Below are 16759 nucleotides of genomic sequence, written 5' to 3' on the forward strand. Positions count from 1 at the left end.
GTATGTGGCTGCATTGTTTTAAATAATCTCTGCTGGGGACTGCTTACATGCCTTTAGCTTGCAGCCCTATACATATGTTCTTTTTTTCCAGAGTAGTATCCCAGGTTAAATGAGCAGCTTTTAGAGGACTTGCTTGGTAGTGGCTAAGCTGAACACATGGTTATGGAAGCAAATCCTCTGAAGAGCCTGTTTTGTTTTCTTTTCTCTCCCATTATTGTCTAGCGGAAGGGGAATTACACCGGTAACAGTGAAGTGAAGCATCCTTGGTGAGAGGGAGGAGAGAGAACTGCATGCATGGAATATGGTATGAATGCACTTGTTGCTTTGGCTGGTGGCTGCTCACAACCCCTCTTTTTTTCCTTTCTCAGCAATGGTACCAGCATGATATCGTTGATCATTCCCCCCAAAGACCAGATTTCGCGAGTGGCAAAAATGTTAGCGGATGAGTTTGGCACCGCTTCCAACATTAAGTCTCGAGTGAATCGCCTTTCAGTACTGGGAGCCATTACATCTGTACAGCAAAGACTGAAACTCTATAACAAAGGTAACTTCTAGCTTGTATGGATGCTGGCAAACTTCCCTTACTTGGAAGCAGCCTTAAATTTCTGCATTATGCAGTTTTCTGCTGATCAAATCTGTTGGCCTGTGCTGCTGCGTTTTGCACTGATATCCAGGTATGTTGCCCATGGATGGCTACTTCAGGGGTAGAGCTTGGGACTAGGATAGTAAGATGGTCCTTCTCTTTAACAAGTGGGCTCATGATTCTGTCCTTAGCAGTGCTGACTCTTCTAAACTTGGCCAGCCTTAAGAGCTATTCCATGATAGTTCATTTGCATTAAACTAGTGGTTTTCCATCAAGCAGAAACTTAAGTATTCCTTATGCATGCCACTGTGCAGCTACCATAATTTTGGGAGGAAATAAACCTAGGCCATCTAAAATGAGTACTGGAAAAGAATTCATCGTTACTGTCTTTACAGTGGCACGTGGCCTTCATTGAGATGGTCAGCCTATAAATCTCTGTATAAGAACTAGGAAAGCTTCATGGGGATATTCAGCCTTTTTCTGGATTCTGTGAGCTTGCAAGCTCATGGGTTTAACAGACAGGTACACGTTCTTGCAGCTCTGTTGCAAGTCTTTCCATTCGTGTTACCTTTAGCTTCCGGCTCCAAGCTATTCAGTATAGGTGCACTAAATTTGTTTTCCATTGTAGAGATCTGGGAGGGAATGAGGTGGGGGAAATGTAGAGTAAAAAAAACTTGGCAGCTTGGATTTCGACTCTGCCTTAAGTCTCAAGGCCTAGTAGCCAGTTTTTGTTGGGTACAGCTTGCAATATTTCTTAGTGATCTAAAATTGCATTGTATCATTTATAGTACCTCCAAATGGTCTGGTTGTTTACTGTGGAACAATTGTGACAGAAGAAGGAAAAGAGAAGAAAGTCAACATTGACTTTGAACCTTTCAAACCAATCAATACGTCGTTGTATTTGTGTGACAACAAATTCCACACAGAGGTAAGAAGTCTCCTATTGCCTGCTGGTCTTGCAGTAGTCAAAGTCAGACTGCTTTGCTAGACTCACTGGAACAATCCATGGTATGCTTGAGTCCACAGTCTGTAGAACAACAGGCTTTAATTAAGACATCCTGCTGGTGAAGCCGCTGGATGGTTTGTGACTGGCTAGTATTCAGAAATGTGTGATATTTGCTGAAAGGAGTTAAGATACTGTCCAGCTCCTACTACAGCTGACTTTATGGCCCAGCTAGTAACTGCTGAGTTTGTGTAACCCACAGACATAAGCTTTTCTCTGTAACTGGAGGCAGGTTTTTTTTATTAACCCTAGAGGCCCATAGATCTTATTCCAAGCCAGGCCTTAAAGTAATGCCAAGATAATATTAGTGTTGCCAGTCTTGATATCAGCTGTGTTAACCGAGGCCCTTAATGGAGAACTGGTGTGTGCCTAATCTGTCTGGGGTAAAGTGGGATTATTTTTATCCAGCATGTACTTATCTTAGTTAAATGAATGGTTTGAGGCATATTTAAAGTAATGTGGATTACACTAGTCTTGACTGCATGAAGTCATTTTATTGCGCCTAAGTCTGTTTTGGCTCTGGCAGTTGCAGAGGTCTCAATATTTGTTAGTAGATGACTGACTGCCTTTCACATCCATGGCGTTCACCACGATATATTTGTGGACTGAGACTTAATTGCCTGTCATGAAACCCCTATGACATGGGCTTGACAGGCCCTTCAGTGACATAGTGTGTGGGTTTGCTTGGGTTTTTGGAGAGCTGATCCATGACTGGGTTTCAAAGGGTAGGAGTACAGGAAGGAAAGTTATGCTTGTCGCACAGGTGAGGTACATCCCTGTTATTCTGTCTCCCCACCAAGGATGAAATCCCAATACATCTTTGACCTACCAGGAATAAGAAAACTGTGCACAGGTACAGCTCTTGGGTTCTGCTGAGCCCACATGTCCATAGGCAATTGAAAGCAAGAGGTAAACAAGAGAATTCAGGAGACCGCTAGAGGTGCAAAGCCAGGGGAGGTGTTTGTCCCTGCAGTTGGTGGTGGGTGGATGGTGGCGGGTTGCCTTCTGCCCTGTCAGGAAGGGGATTAATTTGGTCTTGTCTGCAGCTACTGATTCAATACCAAAAAAAAACAGCTGATGCCTAGTGGGCTGTTCTGAGGAGGCAGCTGTAAATACTACAAAGTATATATTTTTGCATATAGACATTATATAAATATATATTTATATCTTTATAAAATATATAAAATATATTTATACCTTTATAAAGATCTATCTTTATAATATATTTCCATATTTATAAATTTTACAGTGTAAAATACACTCTTGCTGGTGTGTAGTGTTGCTCAGCAAGAGAGTGGCAATAACTTGAGAGAAATTTGTGGTAATTGCTGCTGCTGATGATGATGTGATTACTAACAGCACCTTTCTCCATGGGCTGTTTGCTCTCCTGTGTCTTTTGTGTATGTGATTATTTTACTTGGTATTGTCTGTGCTGAAGAATCAAATCAAGCTGTAAAAGCCTACTGTATACTATCTTGAGCAACTAGATGATGTTAGCACTGAAGTCTTGACGTGTCTCTAAAAAGGATGTGATCTTCACCTTTAGGCTGGAGCTGCAAAGAGGAAACTCAGCCCAGGCTGAAGGAACAGAATAAACGCAATAGTCCCTTTTTTGTGCTTGATAGGTCAAACAGTGGAATTGATGGCCTAGAACTAGCGAAGGGGAAACTGAAGGAATCTCTGATCATTGGATACTTTATTAAAATAAGAGAGAATCAAGAACATCAGAGCTGTAGTCATCTGCTGCCTGGCAAGAGTATCTGATAATATTTCCTCTAGATATTTTATTGCCTTTGTGAAACCGAAGTAACTTCCCAAGAGGGTTATGAACCCTGATGTGTGTCTGAAGGGTAGGATTTACAATGACTTATTTTGATGCCTTGGCTGGAGCAGTCATTCCAGTCACACGATTTGCTTGGCTCCGTCCCAGTTAAATAGATTGCAATGTAATATGCCACTTCCACCCTCTCATTCATCCCACTGCTGAGGAATTAATGCAGAATATTTATTTTGGCCAGTAGATTCCCTTAAACCTTAGTGTCTGTTTCTTTTAAGCTTGAAAGCTGTAGACTTGGTTGTGTGGATTTTGGATAAAGATGACGAGTGGTTTTTATCCTTTCCATTCAGCCCAGTAATCAAGCTGGCAGGCATGCAGGCAGGCAAAGATCCTATGCAGTAAACCAACACCATCACTCTTTCAGTATTAAGCTGGTGACTTAATTCCAACAATCTGGAATTTGACAAGTTCTCCATCCCGCTGATGTGTTTTTGCCAGCCAGAAAGAGGATTCTTGCTATTAGTTTTATTGGGCATGTGTAAGTGAACAGGAGCCTGTGTGCTGAACTTGCCTACCCGCTCAGGCTGCCCTTGAGGGCACAGTAGCTGCCAGATTCCCTCAAAAAAGGAGCGTAGAGTTTGGGTACTTGTGGGTGTCCCACACCACCAGAACCAGGAAATTGGACAAAAGTAACTTGAAAGCCTTGATACTAAACAGTGCTTTAGTTGTTAGTCAGCTTAAATGACCTTACAGGATGAATTTAGCTGCCTTTTTTAAAGGGGAGAGAATTGAAGGATAACTTAATTTACCAACAAACGTTATGCTCTCTTCTCTATAGCCAGTTATACACAGGACAATTATTGCAATTATTGCTGCTGTTACTTAATTCTGCTTTGTAAGGCTGAATTTGTCATAGTCACTATAGATTTCATCATTCTCCCTCTGGGACTTGAAGTGAGCAGGTGCAGCGAACCAGTATTTGTGGTAGTTGGCAAGTTGAAAGTCTGCTTCAGTGCTTTGTGTATAAAACTGAACTGACAAATAGCCCGATCGGTGAACTAAGCAAGTTCTGCTTTCCTGGCTGGGATGCCAGTAAAATTACTCTTCCAGTTTTGCCAGCCAGAGAGGTGATGCAGCCCTGTAGATGTGTGATCCGTTTCACTTAACACTTTCCAGATCTGATCCTTAGGGTTTTGCTATCACACCTGCCTGTGATGTCATGTGATGAACTGGTAATGCTGTGAAAATAGTTATCAAGCTTAAACATTAGTTTTCTTTCTGCTCTCGGCAGCGTTGTGTGAGATAGTAATCTGGGATTGCCTCAAGTCCTGAATCTGCTGTTCTTCCTCTAGTTTATTTGTAAAAAAAAAAAAAAAAAAAAAAGGCAATGACCACCTACGGTACTAAAATTTATTGAGGTGTATTGTTCCTGGTAGCGTTTCTGAACCAGGGTCCTTAATAAACTGGTGCTTACTTGCTAACAACATAATTTTCTGTTTCTGTTCCAGGCTCTTACAGCGCTGCTTTCCGACGACAGCAAGTTTGGCTTTATTGTAATAGATGGTAGTGGTGCACTCTTCGGAACTCTTCAAGGAAACACAAGAGAAGTCCTGCACAAATTCACTGTGGATCTTCCAAAGAAGCATGGTAATGCACTAGTCTGTCTCTAGACTGCAACAGAATATCGTGGGGTGGGACGTGAGGGTGGAAGCAGGGAACTTGGCCTGTAGGTGTTTAGCTCTACTCAGTTCTTTGCTCCCTTGGAATCTGACAGCAAAGCCTCTAGTCTGAGCCTTCTGTCAAAATTAATGAATCACTGTAATATGCAGTTGATCTTAAAATGGCACTTTTTATTTCTTGGTGCCTTTGACCCTTGGTTTTGGAGACAGTCTTAACTAAATTTTAGTAGCACAAGTAGTAATACTACTTGGTAGCGTCTTTAAAGTTTGCATCTGATGGTGTTGCATGCAAACCACAGTGAAAAGCAAGAAGCTGTTCCTTGCAAGAAGCACAGAAGCCTAATGGAGCAAGCAAAATTCTAGTTCCACTATATGATGCTGTATTGTAGTGAGGCACTGATGAATTCAGCAAATTGTCTTTACTGTCCTTCCTTGTAGATTAGGATGGGAGAAAATGAAATAGAAATGCCTCTGCCAGTAAGTTTCTGCAGCAGATAGTGGTGGCATGCATTGCATCAGCAAGAAAAGTATGTGAGGCGGTGTAACAAAGGAATTGCTTTTAATGAAGGTACAAGACACAGAAAATGTGCACAGATGTTCAAAATTTCTATAGAGAGTTGCGAGTCTGTATAAAAAGAAAAAAAAACCAAAACAACACCAACCAACATATTTCCCTCTGTGGGATACGTGGAGAAAAATCTCTTGGTGTGAACGAACCTTCTTTATTCACTTGCTGTTTCAAGGAGTGCCCCTGGCTCTGCTTACGGCAAAACTAATTCTGCACGCTGCATCTGCCCTTGGCTTCAGTTATTCACGGCCCAGTTGGGACCATGTACTAATAACCTTCCTGAAATGAAATGGCTACCAAATTGCTACCTCACATCTGTTCTCTCGTAAAGGTAGAGGAGGTCAGTCTGCCTTGCGTTTTGCTCGTTTGAGAATGGAAAAACGACACAACTATGTAAGGAAGGTAGCAGAGACGGCTGTGCAACTGTTCATTTCTGGCGACAAGGTGAACGTGGCTGGTCTTGTTTTAGCTGGATCAGCTGACTTCAAAACTGAATTAAGCCAATCTGACATGTTTGATCAGGTGAGTGGCCTTTTCTGAGCAAAGCCCAAATGTTTAAGGTGTCAGTAGTAACATGGTGATACTAGCAGTAGCTCTGGTATAAGATGCATCTTGGGAGGAATGTAACCTTGGTGTCTTAAGTGATTTCACAGAATCATTAAGGCTGGAAAAGACCATTAAGGTCAAGTCCAACCATCAACCCAACACACCAAGCCCACTAAACCATATCCTGAAGTGCCATGTCTACACGTTTTTTGAACACTTACAGTGATGGTGACTCCACCACCTCCCTGGGAAGCCTCCTCCAATGCTTGACTGCTCTCTCCATAAAGAAATTTTTCCTAAATTTGATCAAAACTAAAAATCTGATGTATCCTAAAGGGGTTTCCCTTTCCTAATAGCTCCTGCAAGGAGGTGAGATCTCGTTTCTTATTAGCACTGTTACTAAGAAAAGCTGTCCTCCCTGGTTTGGAACTGGCATTCACGTTCTTTGTGTTCCCAGATCTAAAGTAGAAACTTTATTGGAATTAAACTCCACTAAACCTAATCTCTGTGTCCCTGCTGCTTGAAAATTGTGCTTCAGTATTAAGCATTCAGAGGTCCCTCTGACTCAGAACCTCTGCTTGCAAGTGAAGCAAAATAGATTAATGCTGTGACTCTTGCCAGGTACTTATTCTTGTGGCATTGTGAAGTAGTCTTATGGCAGTGCTGGGTAATAGACTCTTTTTTTCATGTCTCCTCTTTTTCTTGTTCAGCGGTTGCAATCCAAAGTGCTCAAACTAGTTGACATTTCATATGGAGGAGAAAATGGATTCAATCAAGCAATTGAGTTGTCAACTGAGGTCCTCTCCAATGTGAAATTCATTCAAGAGAAGAAATTAATAGGTATGTGACTACATGTTTAGCCTCCTCCTGAGCCAAAGGTGCTTGACTGAATCTTGCTTTAGACCTCTTGGTAGTGCCTTTGTGTGCTACCTCAGCCTTGGAATACTTTCTGACCCTGCGATGCTTTCCGAGTTGGGCAGAGCATGACTTGTGGCTGTTCTTTCTGTTACCTGGACAGCTTCTCAAATGCTGCAGGACTTAACTGAGTGGGGTGTTTTTCGGTGGTTGTTTTTTTCCCCATCAAACTTCTCGGATCTTCTCTGTGTATCCTTTCATCAGATATCTCCCTAGTTTCAGGCCTTCTGTTGACATTTGGGTAGGAGGGGAAAAATATCTCCTCAGATTGTTTGCATCTTCAGCTAGATTAGAGTTAAGATTTACTTTGTTTTTTAAGTTGGCAGTAGAAGTGATCTCTTGTTTGACTGTCAGCAGACACACAATGCTATGTTGAAAGCACAGGAGGGCAGTAGTAACAGTAGCTACCTTACACTGAAAAGAGTGAAGTTTAAATGGTGCCTGCTGGTGGGTTAGTCCAACTGATTGTTTGGTAGCGAAGGTAAGCCTTTCAATGGAGGGAGATTCTTGACAGGGCAGTGTTTGGAGTTGACTTTCTGCTGATGAATGTTCTAAATTACGTGCTTTGACATGTCACCATATCCCTTGCTTCTTTCAGCAGCATTGCGGTCTCCTTTTCCAGTTTCTTCTTGCATTCAAATCAGGTTTGTTTAAAAAATCCATGTGGCATGGTGAGTGTTCATGCAACCTCTTTCTTTGTATCCTGGCTGCAGGACGATACTTCGATGAAATCAGTCAGGACACGGGGAAGTACTGTTTCGGTGTTGAAGATACACTAAAAGCTTTGGAAATGGGAGCAGTAGAGATACTGATAGTCTATGAAAATCTGGACATAATGAGATATGTTCTGCACTGCCAAGGCACGGAGGGTAGGTAGCACCTCTGTGAGGCTTGAAAGGTCCACGAGGGTTTAGCACCTAAGCCGTCTCACTTGGATAGATTATGCTGGAGGATCTCTCGAAGTAGATCTTTAAGGACTTGGTCAAGAGGATGTTGTGTAGGCAGGTCATTAACTTGCTGCTTCCCAGCCACTGTGGGGGGAAAAGCCTGAAACCGGCAGGCTTCCACTGTGGAGAAAGAATTGCAGTGCTGGGATGGCAGTTTGCCACAGAGCTAGCATGAAATCTGCCTTTTGGTTGTCTAAGTATAAATGTGATAGCAGTGCTTTATAGAGGGGAGACTGACTTGACCCTTATGGCCAGAAACACAATTCTTACTGACTGTAGGCAAACCATATGCCTACAGCAGGACCTTTTGCCTTTTTTGTTGTTGGCCCTGCAGTTATTCTCTACTGGTGTGCCCCGTTTGGTTTCTCACAGAGCTTCAGCTAGAAAGACAGACACTGTCAATGACCAAACCGCCTGTGTTGTAATTGCTGGCAGTTGTCAGTCTCTTGCTATCTTTAACCTGTGTTGAGTAGTCTTATCCAACCTAATTTTTTTTTTTTTCCCCTCCCTTCTCAGAGGAGAAGATCCTGTACTTGACACCAGAGCAAGAGAAGGATAAATCCCACTTCACAGATAAAGAGGTATTTCAGCTTTGGGGCTTGTACGTTTATTCTTGTGAACTGGTGCAGCATTCTGAACATCTGAGCTTAGTTTGCTGCAAGCATGTGAGCATGATGACCTTTCTGGCACAAATAAGACTTCAAGATGGTAGCCTGTGGCTCTTCCAGTTCACCTTAAGTGTAACCCCTGGATTCTAGGCTTGCTTTTCTCCAATCTGCCCTGCTGCCAATTGTAGTGTAAATGAATTGAAGTGACAGGCAACACGTGTGGTTTTTTTTGGTTTTTTTTTTTTGACCACCATCAAACCATCTGCTAGAAGAGTCTGGTAGCCACCATGCAACATGCAGGCTAAGGTTCCAAACCTTTACTCTCTGCTTATTGTGCACTGATTTGGTCAATACAAAACAACTGTGAGGCTAGAAACTATTACTTGGATTTAAGTGCAAGGGAGCATTTGCTTCTAGATACATTTCAAATGTGGATCTGTCATTCGCTGCCTGCGAGTTTCTTGCCTGCACAGGTCAAAAAGCCCTGACAGGGTGCAGGGTCTGTATTACTTTGCAGAGTAAGCTGGGGGGAAAAGGTCTGTCCCTTGCAAAAAGGGTGATCATGTCTGTCTTGCATTAGGACCGCCAGGGTAGCCATTTCCAGCTGCTTTCCCTCCTGGCGGGGTAACTGCTAATTCCTTCTGCACACGGAAGGTTTACAATGTTATCTGCAATGAAGAAGTGTTTCTATGCCAATAATCACTTGACCTTCTGCTTATAAAACTATGCTTTTTGCTTCTGTATTTGCATAGGTCAGTATTTCCTAGAGTAAACAGTACCTGGGTAGATGAGTGGCGATGGGCTGTTTGTGGGGTATAAAGCAAATCTAAAGAAACAGTGAAAACCAAGAATGCAGTGTGAGGTGACAGTTGAGCAGAAGAATAAACACGGCATTTTTTCTCCCGCTTCTGCCCTAACTTCCGTAGTATGGAGGCCCAAAAGAAGGCCTGTCAATATTTAATTTCTTAGCACCAGGAGATTTGTGCTTCTGCCAGCACTTGTCTGATACAGATGTGTCAGGAATGCGTGCCCCCTGGACCCTGGCAAGCATGTCGGGCTGCTCCAGCCTGCCGAGCATGAAGGCTGGTGTCTCTGTCTTGGGACTGAAAAGACAGTGGTGATCTTTAAGCTAAAGACAACTTTTGGTATGAATTTTCTCAATACCTAACATGCAGTGACTGTAACATTTTTTAATTCCCCTTCCCCCTCCATGTCTATGTAGACTGGCCAGGAACATGAACTGATAGAAAGTATGCCTCTTCTGGAGTGGTTTGCAAACAACTACAAGAAATTTGGAGCAACATTGGAAATTGTTACAGACAAATCACAGGAAGGATCCCAATTTGTGAAAGGATTTGGAGGAATTGGAGGTAAACTGCAAGAGAAAAATGTGTTTGTCTTTTTTTTTTTATGGTTGATTTGATAATCTGGTGCCAACATAAGTGGGATTAATCTTACTCGTATTAGTTACGATACCAGTTTAAGAAACCATCATGCTCATCAGGGATCTCCAGGTGAATTCATTCCATATTCAGCAAGATGATGCTGCATGTCAGATCCCCTTGTCCTTCAGAATGCTCAGGGTGGACTGTCCTTCTTTCCAGCTGCCAAATTTCAGAAGGGCTGTGAACTGCTTCACTCTGTCTCTGCACAGTTGTTGTTTTCTGGCAGACCATGCCCTGCTGTGTAGAAGTGGTGTATGACAAATGCCGGTCTAGTTTCTGAAGCAGCTGGATATCTGTTACTCATCTCTTAGAACTTCCCTGCACTTTGCTCCCAGGTCTTCTGCTTCTTTTCAAAATAAAAGTATTTTAAGCCCAACTTCATGGAGAAATGAGGCTTCTGAAATCCTTCAGTCCTTTTGAGCTCACTGACCAGTTTTGGCCAGGTCTGGCAGAGGTGCAGATAACTTATGTGCGTCAGTCTGACAAAAATCACTAGAAGGGTGGAGCAAAACCTCCTGCCATGCACATTGTTCTCCTTGGACTAGGGATTCCAGGACAAAGCTGTTGCTTGTTTTCTGATAAGTCAACTGTTGCCACTTGCTCTGTTTATCATAGAATAGTTTGGGGTGGAAGGGACCTTTCAAGGCCATCTAGTCCAACCCCCTTGCAGTGAGCAGGGACATACTCAACTAGAGCAGGTTGCTCAGAGCCCCGTCCAGCCTGACCTGGAATGTTTTCCAGGGATGGGGCACCTCCCACCTCTCTGGGCAACCTGGGCCACGGTTTCACCACCCTCACTGTCAAAAATTTCTTCCTTCGATCTTGTCTAAATCTACCCTCTTTTAGTTTTAAAAACATTACCCCTTGTCCTATCACAAGAGGCTCTGCTAAAAAGTCTGTTCCCATCTTTCTTATAAGAAAGGGCTTAGAAGTCCCCTTGAAGTACTGGCAGGCTGCAATGAGGTCTCTTCCTTCTCTTCTCCAGGCTATACAACCCCAACTCTCTCAGTCTTTCTTCCTAGGAGAGCTGTTCCACCCTCCTGATCATTTTTGTGACCTCCTCTGGCCCCGCTCCAACAGGTCGATGTCTATCCTCTGCTGAGGGCTCCAGAGCTGGACGCAGCACTGCAGGGGGGGATCCGCAGAGCAGAGGAGCAGAATCCCCTCCCTCGCCCTGCTGGCCATGCGGCTTTGGATGCAGCCCAGGACACAAGTGGCCTTATGGGCTGTGAGCGCACATTGCTGGCTCAAGTCCAGCTTTTCACCCACCAGTCCTTCATCCCCCAGCCTGTGCTGATACCGGGGGTTACCCCGATGCAGGTGCAGGACCCTGCACTTGGCCTTGTTGAACCTCATGAGGTTCACACGGGCCCACTCCTCGAGCTTGTCCAGGCCCCTCTGGATGGCATCCCATCCCTCAGGCGTGCCAACTGCACCACTCAGCTCGGTGTCATCTGCAAACTTGCTGAGGGTGCCCGTGATCCCACTGTCCATGTCACTGATGAAGATATTGAAGAGTGCTGGTCCCAGTACAGACCCCTGAGGGACACTGCTCGTCACAGATCTCCATCTGGGCATTGAGCCATTGACCACTACCCTCTGGATAAGACCATCTAACCAATTCCTCATGCACCGAATAGTCCACCCATCAAATCCGTATCTCTCCAATTTAGAGAAGGATGTTGTGGGATGGACGTAAAGGAAGGATGCTTAGGCTGTGGGATGTGTAACAGAGTTGATTGTATTGTAAAGAGAAATCAAGAAGGAAACAAGCTTGAATTCTTCGGCTACATAAGGAGCAACAGTTTTCTTAAGTTTCCAGGCTTTGTAATTCCAGGAGTCCTTCCTGTCCTGCCAGATCCAGCCTCTTTGCACGGTGGGATACTCTTTGCTACCATGCTGCAGTCCCTGTAGACTTGAAAAGAAATATTCCTTGTATACCCTTTACCTAAGTAGATGTTTCCAGGGATAGAGGCCTCCTAGAAACCCAGGTTGGTTTTGGGGTGGGAAGAGACCAGGAAGACAGCCGCTAAACACTGCTTTTAATCCATTGTAAAAGTTCCTTCAGTGCCAGCTGCTTTCTGTATTTAACTGATAGGCCTTTGACTGAGCAGTTATATTGGGACAAATGATCTGTTACTGGTATTTTTTGGAGATACTGTCCTACTAGAATAGGCTCAGCTTTTCCAGAAGAAAGCTGGTCTCTGGGCAGGTAGGTATTTCTTCCTTTTGGCAATAAATTACATTAGGCTGCAACGCGGATGTGGCATTTCCGCTCTAGCTGCCTATCTACTGTTAGCCATCAGCTGGAGCCTAACTTGCAATACAAGTGCTAAGTCAGCTTCTGCAAATTTAATTGAGAAACCCTTGACGTGCAGACAGGGCTCAGTAAACTGCTTAAAATGCCTTTTGAGCTCTCTGAATTTTGAAGAAGCTAAAGCATGTTGTTTTTACCAGGTATCTTGCGGTACCGAGTGGACTTCCAGGGAATGGAATACCAAGGAGGAGACGATGAATTTTTTGACCTTGATGACTACTAGGTAGTCGACCTGGGTCCGGCAAAACGTGCCTCGCCCCTCCAGCATCCAACCCAAGGAGCAAACTCATGGTGGAAAACACAACAGATCCCTGCCTTAGAATTGGAACATTTCCAGAACTTGATCCACAAGCATTGGATTTAAAAAAGCAAAACCCTACACTTTGATTTGTCATAGTGTCAGTACAGCAGCAAACTACTAAGTTCCTATATGCCACTTCGGACTAATTTAAAAAGAATCCCAGTTTTTACTTTTACTCAATGGTGAAATTGGTTGCTCTTGTATTTTATGAAAATGATTTTTTTAACCTTCATGATACATTAACTGCTGTAAACCTCTTCCTTCAAAAATTAATAGAAGTAAGATCCTACTGGTTTGTTTCTTTTTACTTTGATTGGAGAAATCAATTGCTGCATTTTGCAGCAACATGACCCATTTACATGGCATTCTCAGCTTAGACTGCAGAAGAAATGTAATTAAATTGGAGCCATTCATTCTCTTCAAAAGAATGAGAAGGCACTTACCTAGAGTGCTAGCTTATAATGTGTGGCTTGCAAATCAGATGGTTTGGGGAGGCTTACCAGCCAAACGTGCTTTAATCTATTTGCAGAAGCGCTGCTCTTACAAACTAGGAAATGCACTTCATTGATTGCAATGAAAATGCTGCTGAAGTCTTGGGCTTAATTTGGATTTGAGCAGTGCAGCCTTCAGGATTTTTGGTTTTGGTTTTTTTTTTTTTAGTCTTGACAAAAATAAACATACGATTTAAGTGAGGTAAGGTACACTTTGCTTTGTTTTGTTCCTCAGTAATTTTTTTCTTTTTGCTTCAGGACTGCGTAAGGTTTCCTTGATTATGTGAATTTGAACCCACAGTTCTTAAATGGAAGCGGGTATTTTACAGGAATAGTTAGTAAGTGGAGTCCTTGACTGAAACCTTAGTACTGGTGCATTTGGAGCATTTGATACTAATACATGAAACGTTAGCACAACCCACTGGGGACATCCATCTCCCAGCACTAAGGCAGTCTGTCGTATCTGCTCACAAGTGTCCTGGAAATCTGATGCTGAACTCTAAATGTGCCCTTAACGGGTTAAAACTTCTGGTCGCATCAAGACTCAAGAAAGCTTTTGGTTTTTTTTTTTTTGTCATGCCTGCTATATAGAAATGCATTTCAACCTACAAGAAATGGCTAAGGGTTTTTCGGAGGGTCTTGCAGGCAGAGGGTGGAATGAACATTGGCACGAGATAATGCACAAGTCTTGCTCTCTTCGGGGGTCACGGGGTTCTCTGACGGGCACTCCGACATCGCCGTGCCTGGTGGTTCTGTTCTTCGCTGGCTCTGTCACTCCTGGTGCATCGGTCAAAAAGCAGCTTCTGTTCCAAGTTGCGTACCTGCCTATTTTCCTGATAATCCTGTTTCACTTGAATGGAGGGGGAGCTTGTCTTAACATTTCTGCCACGCTGTTCTTTGAGGTCCAAAATTACTGTTGTTGTGAGCAATAGAATTTGTAACCCTTGTTTCGAACCTGGCAGATGGCTTTGCTGTCCTTTTCACATCAAAGCTGGAATCTCTCACGGGAGGTGTGACTGGGTCCGCCGCAGATCTGTGCAAACCCAGGTTTGAGCACGTTTGCGGTCTTCACAGCGGTGTGTTCTGGATTTTGCCATTGTAAATGGGTCTAATGTGACATGACAAGACCAGAAAAATTGGATGTAAATTTACATTTTTGAATATACTGCTTGTTGTTTCACATGATACATTAGGGTATGCAGCTCCTTTTTGTAGTTTTTATTTTTACTATTTAAGTTTGGAAATGATGCCAAATTTTTGTATTTCTTTAATCAATGTGTTCTCTTCAGTGATATATATTGCATTATATATTGATGTGTATATCAATATATACTGATATGTATTACACTTACACATACAAACACGTTAAACGGGGGTGAAAAATCCTAGCCTTCGCATACTATATAGCCTCTGCAGAGAGATCCCAAGCAGTGATATCTTGGTGTTGTGATGTACAGAAATGGAGAAGAGTATTAAACCATATTTAAGAATATAGTACGGACTCCTGATTTATTTTTCTTTAGGACAGGAAACGCCTGCTTTGCTCTCAGCTCGCTGCCAGCTTCAGGTCGGTACTTGAGTTTTAAGGTAGCTGTTTCATAGCTGGGCTTGAACATCGTGTTTCTTCATCAGCTGTAGCCAAAACCTAACTTCAGAAGCCGCGGGGGGACCCAACAACCCAAGTTTAAAGCAAGCTGTGCTGTGAGTGTCACCTAAGGGGGTCTTCTGAAGACCTGAGGCAAATGAAAAATACCCTGCAGATGCAGAAACCTGCCCTTAATATTCCAGTCACGGAACACCTGGGCATTACTTTTTTTAAGAAGCCTTTTCTACCCTGCCTCTTCCTGTGGGACAAATCCGGCTTGGAAACATGCTTGCTGCCTCTGGTTTCTCCTAGGTGCAAGCTGTGACTTTCCTAGGGAAGGCGATGTGTAAGAGACGACATAAATATCAGGAATTTTAAGGGATGCTTTAAATCACCTGTCAGCTGGTCTGGCCTAGCAGCGATTCCCTGGCTGAAGCTGAGCATCCACCTCCTCGTGCCACGGTACCAGAACAGAGCAGGATCGGTGCCGTGGGGCTGTTTGCCTCTTGCTGTTCTGTGCAGGAATAGTTCTTCCTTCCTGTACCCGCTGCCTCATGCTGCCTTTGATCTGCAGTGGCAGCAGACGGGAGAGGGTGGCTCGTGCTCCTTTGGTCTCCGGCTAGCAGAAGTTTTGACCTTTCAGAAGTTTTGACACTTAAAGGTGCGATGTTTCTGCCGGAGCAGAAATAAAAATGATGCATAAACCCACTTTGCTGCCTGCATCTCATTCTGTCTATACCTTCAGTACAGAAAACCGATCACCATTCACCTCGTGGTGCAGATAAAAGCATCAGGCTGAGATCAGCACAAAATGCTAAAAAAAATAATTAGTAATAATCCCATCAGCCAGCATGCATTGCAGGAGAAGCTATCGCTTGCAGAAAACCACCCGTGCAGCGTTACCAGTTGGTGTAACCAGGCATGTGGATGTATATTGTTCTCAAAAAAAAACCAACCCAAAAAATCCCAGAAATATTTCTCAGTTAACCCTTTACTGGCAGCAACGGCAAACCTGGTTTCTGCTTTTCAAGGGAAAACGAGGAGCCATGAAGCTGGGATGCCCGAGAGCGGCCTAGTTCAGCGTGGCAAACGCTCCATGCCAGACGTGCCCGGAAGCTGCCGCTTCCTCGCGTGCCGCTCTTCTTGGCTGGTCCTCGTGTCTCTTCCCCTTCGCGTTTCAGCGAGAAAACACGAGCGCGTCCAGTCCGTGGAGCCAGGTCCCCTCTGTGTGCACATCCGGCTGACTGCAAAGGTGCTGGTGTCTGTACCTCCTCCCAGAGGCACCTCCCAGTTAGGGGAAGATTGTAACACAGGAGAGAAACGGGGGGAAACTCTTTTCTTCTGTACAGCTGCCAAAACAAGGTCACTGGGTCCCTCTAACCCTGCAGGTTTCTGCTGCAGGCTTGCTTTTCTCCCGGTTGCGGGGGTCAGTGTCAGCACTCGGACGGGCTCGTATTCGAAAGCGCTGATTTACAGTCGTCTTTTTTTTTCACATCCACTATCACAGCGCGTCGGGTGGGTTCTTCCCGGCGTAGAAACGCGAGCGTCACCTTGCAGTGTTCTCACCCAGCAGACTTGAACACCTTTGGCACGCTGGATCACTGCAACGTGGAATTTGGAAGGGAGCTCGGTGGGGCCGAGTTCGCACACTTTCTGACGCAAGTGCTCAGGGGATGCGGGTTTGTATTCGAAAGCCGGGCGGGGTGGCTTTCCGCGTGCCTGCTGTACTGTGGGCTGTTAAATAATTATTTCCCCGGAAGGGATCCCATCTTGCTTAGCTGGAATCACGACAATAAATAAAGTGTCGTCTCCAGTACGTTGCATGGAACTGCTTCTGCGCACCTCGGAGAGGTTTAAAGCACGCCCCGAGGGTCCCGTCCCTGTGCCATGTCACGCCTGCCGCGGGGCACGCGGTTGTAGTGGATGATCAGCTTCTGCTTGCTGTCCGAATGCTTTTTTTTTTTTTTTTTTTTTCCTCCCTCCCACAAGGGCTC

The 16759-nt window shown here is 44.2% G+C and overlaps 1 protein-coding gene across 1 annotated transcript; it reads left to right on the plus strand.

Annotated features, from left to right (window-relative positions):
* Positions 1-369: 369 nt before the first annotated feature.
* On the plus strand, positions 370-13508 carry ETF1 (eukaryotic translation termination factor 1). The gene is made up of 9 exons (XM_010281443.1): positions 370-544; positions 1372-1511; positions 4872-5010; positions 5942-6132; positions 6867-6996; positions 7785-7940; positions 8535-8599; positions 9849-9996; positions 12529-13508. Exons 1-9 carry the CDS (start codon positions 382-384, stop codon positions 12609-12611), a joined length of 1215 nt encoding a protein of 404 aa, XP_010279745.1. The 5' UTR covers positions 370-381; the 3' UTR covers positions 12612-13508.
* The last annotated feature ends 3251 nt before the right edge of the window (positions 13509-16759 follow it).

The sequence above is a fragment of the Phaethon lepturus genome, unplaced genomic scaffold, assembly GCF_000687285.1.
Source record: "Phaethon lepturus isolate BGI_N335 unplaced genomic scaffold, ASM68728v1 scaffold9352, whole genome shotgun sequence".
In the NCBI taxonomy this organism is placed as follows: Eukaryota; Metazoa; Chordata; class Aves; order Phaethontiformes; family Phaethontidae; genus Phaethon; species Phaethon lepturus.

Coding starts and splice junctions, on each gene's coding strand:
- ETF1 (XM_010281443.1), top strand. CDS start 382: ATGATATCGTTGATCATTCCCCCCAAAGACCAGATTTCGCGAGTGGCA. Junction 1,512..4,871: donor ACAACAAATTCCACACAGAG/GTAAGAAGTCTC, acceptor TTTCTGTTCCAG/GCTCTTACAGCGCTGCTTTC. Junction 6,133..6,866: donor AATCTGACATGTTTGATCAG/GTGAGTGGCCTT, acceptor TTTCTTGTTCAG/CGGTTGCAATCCAAAGTGCT.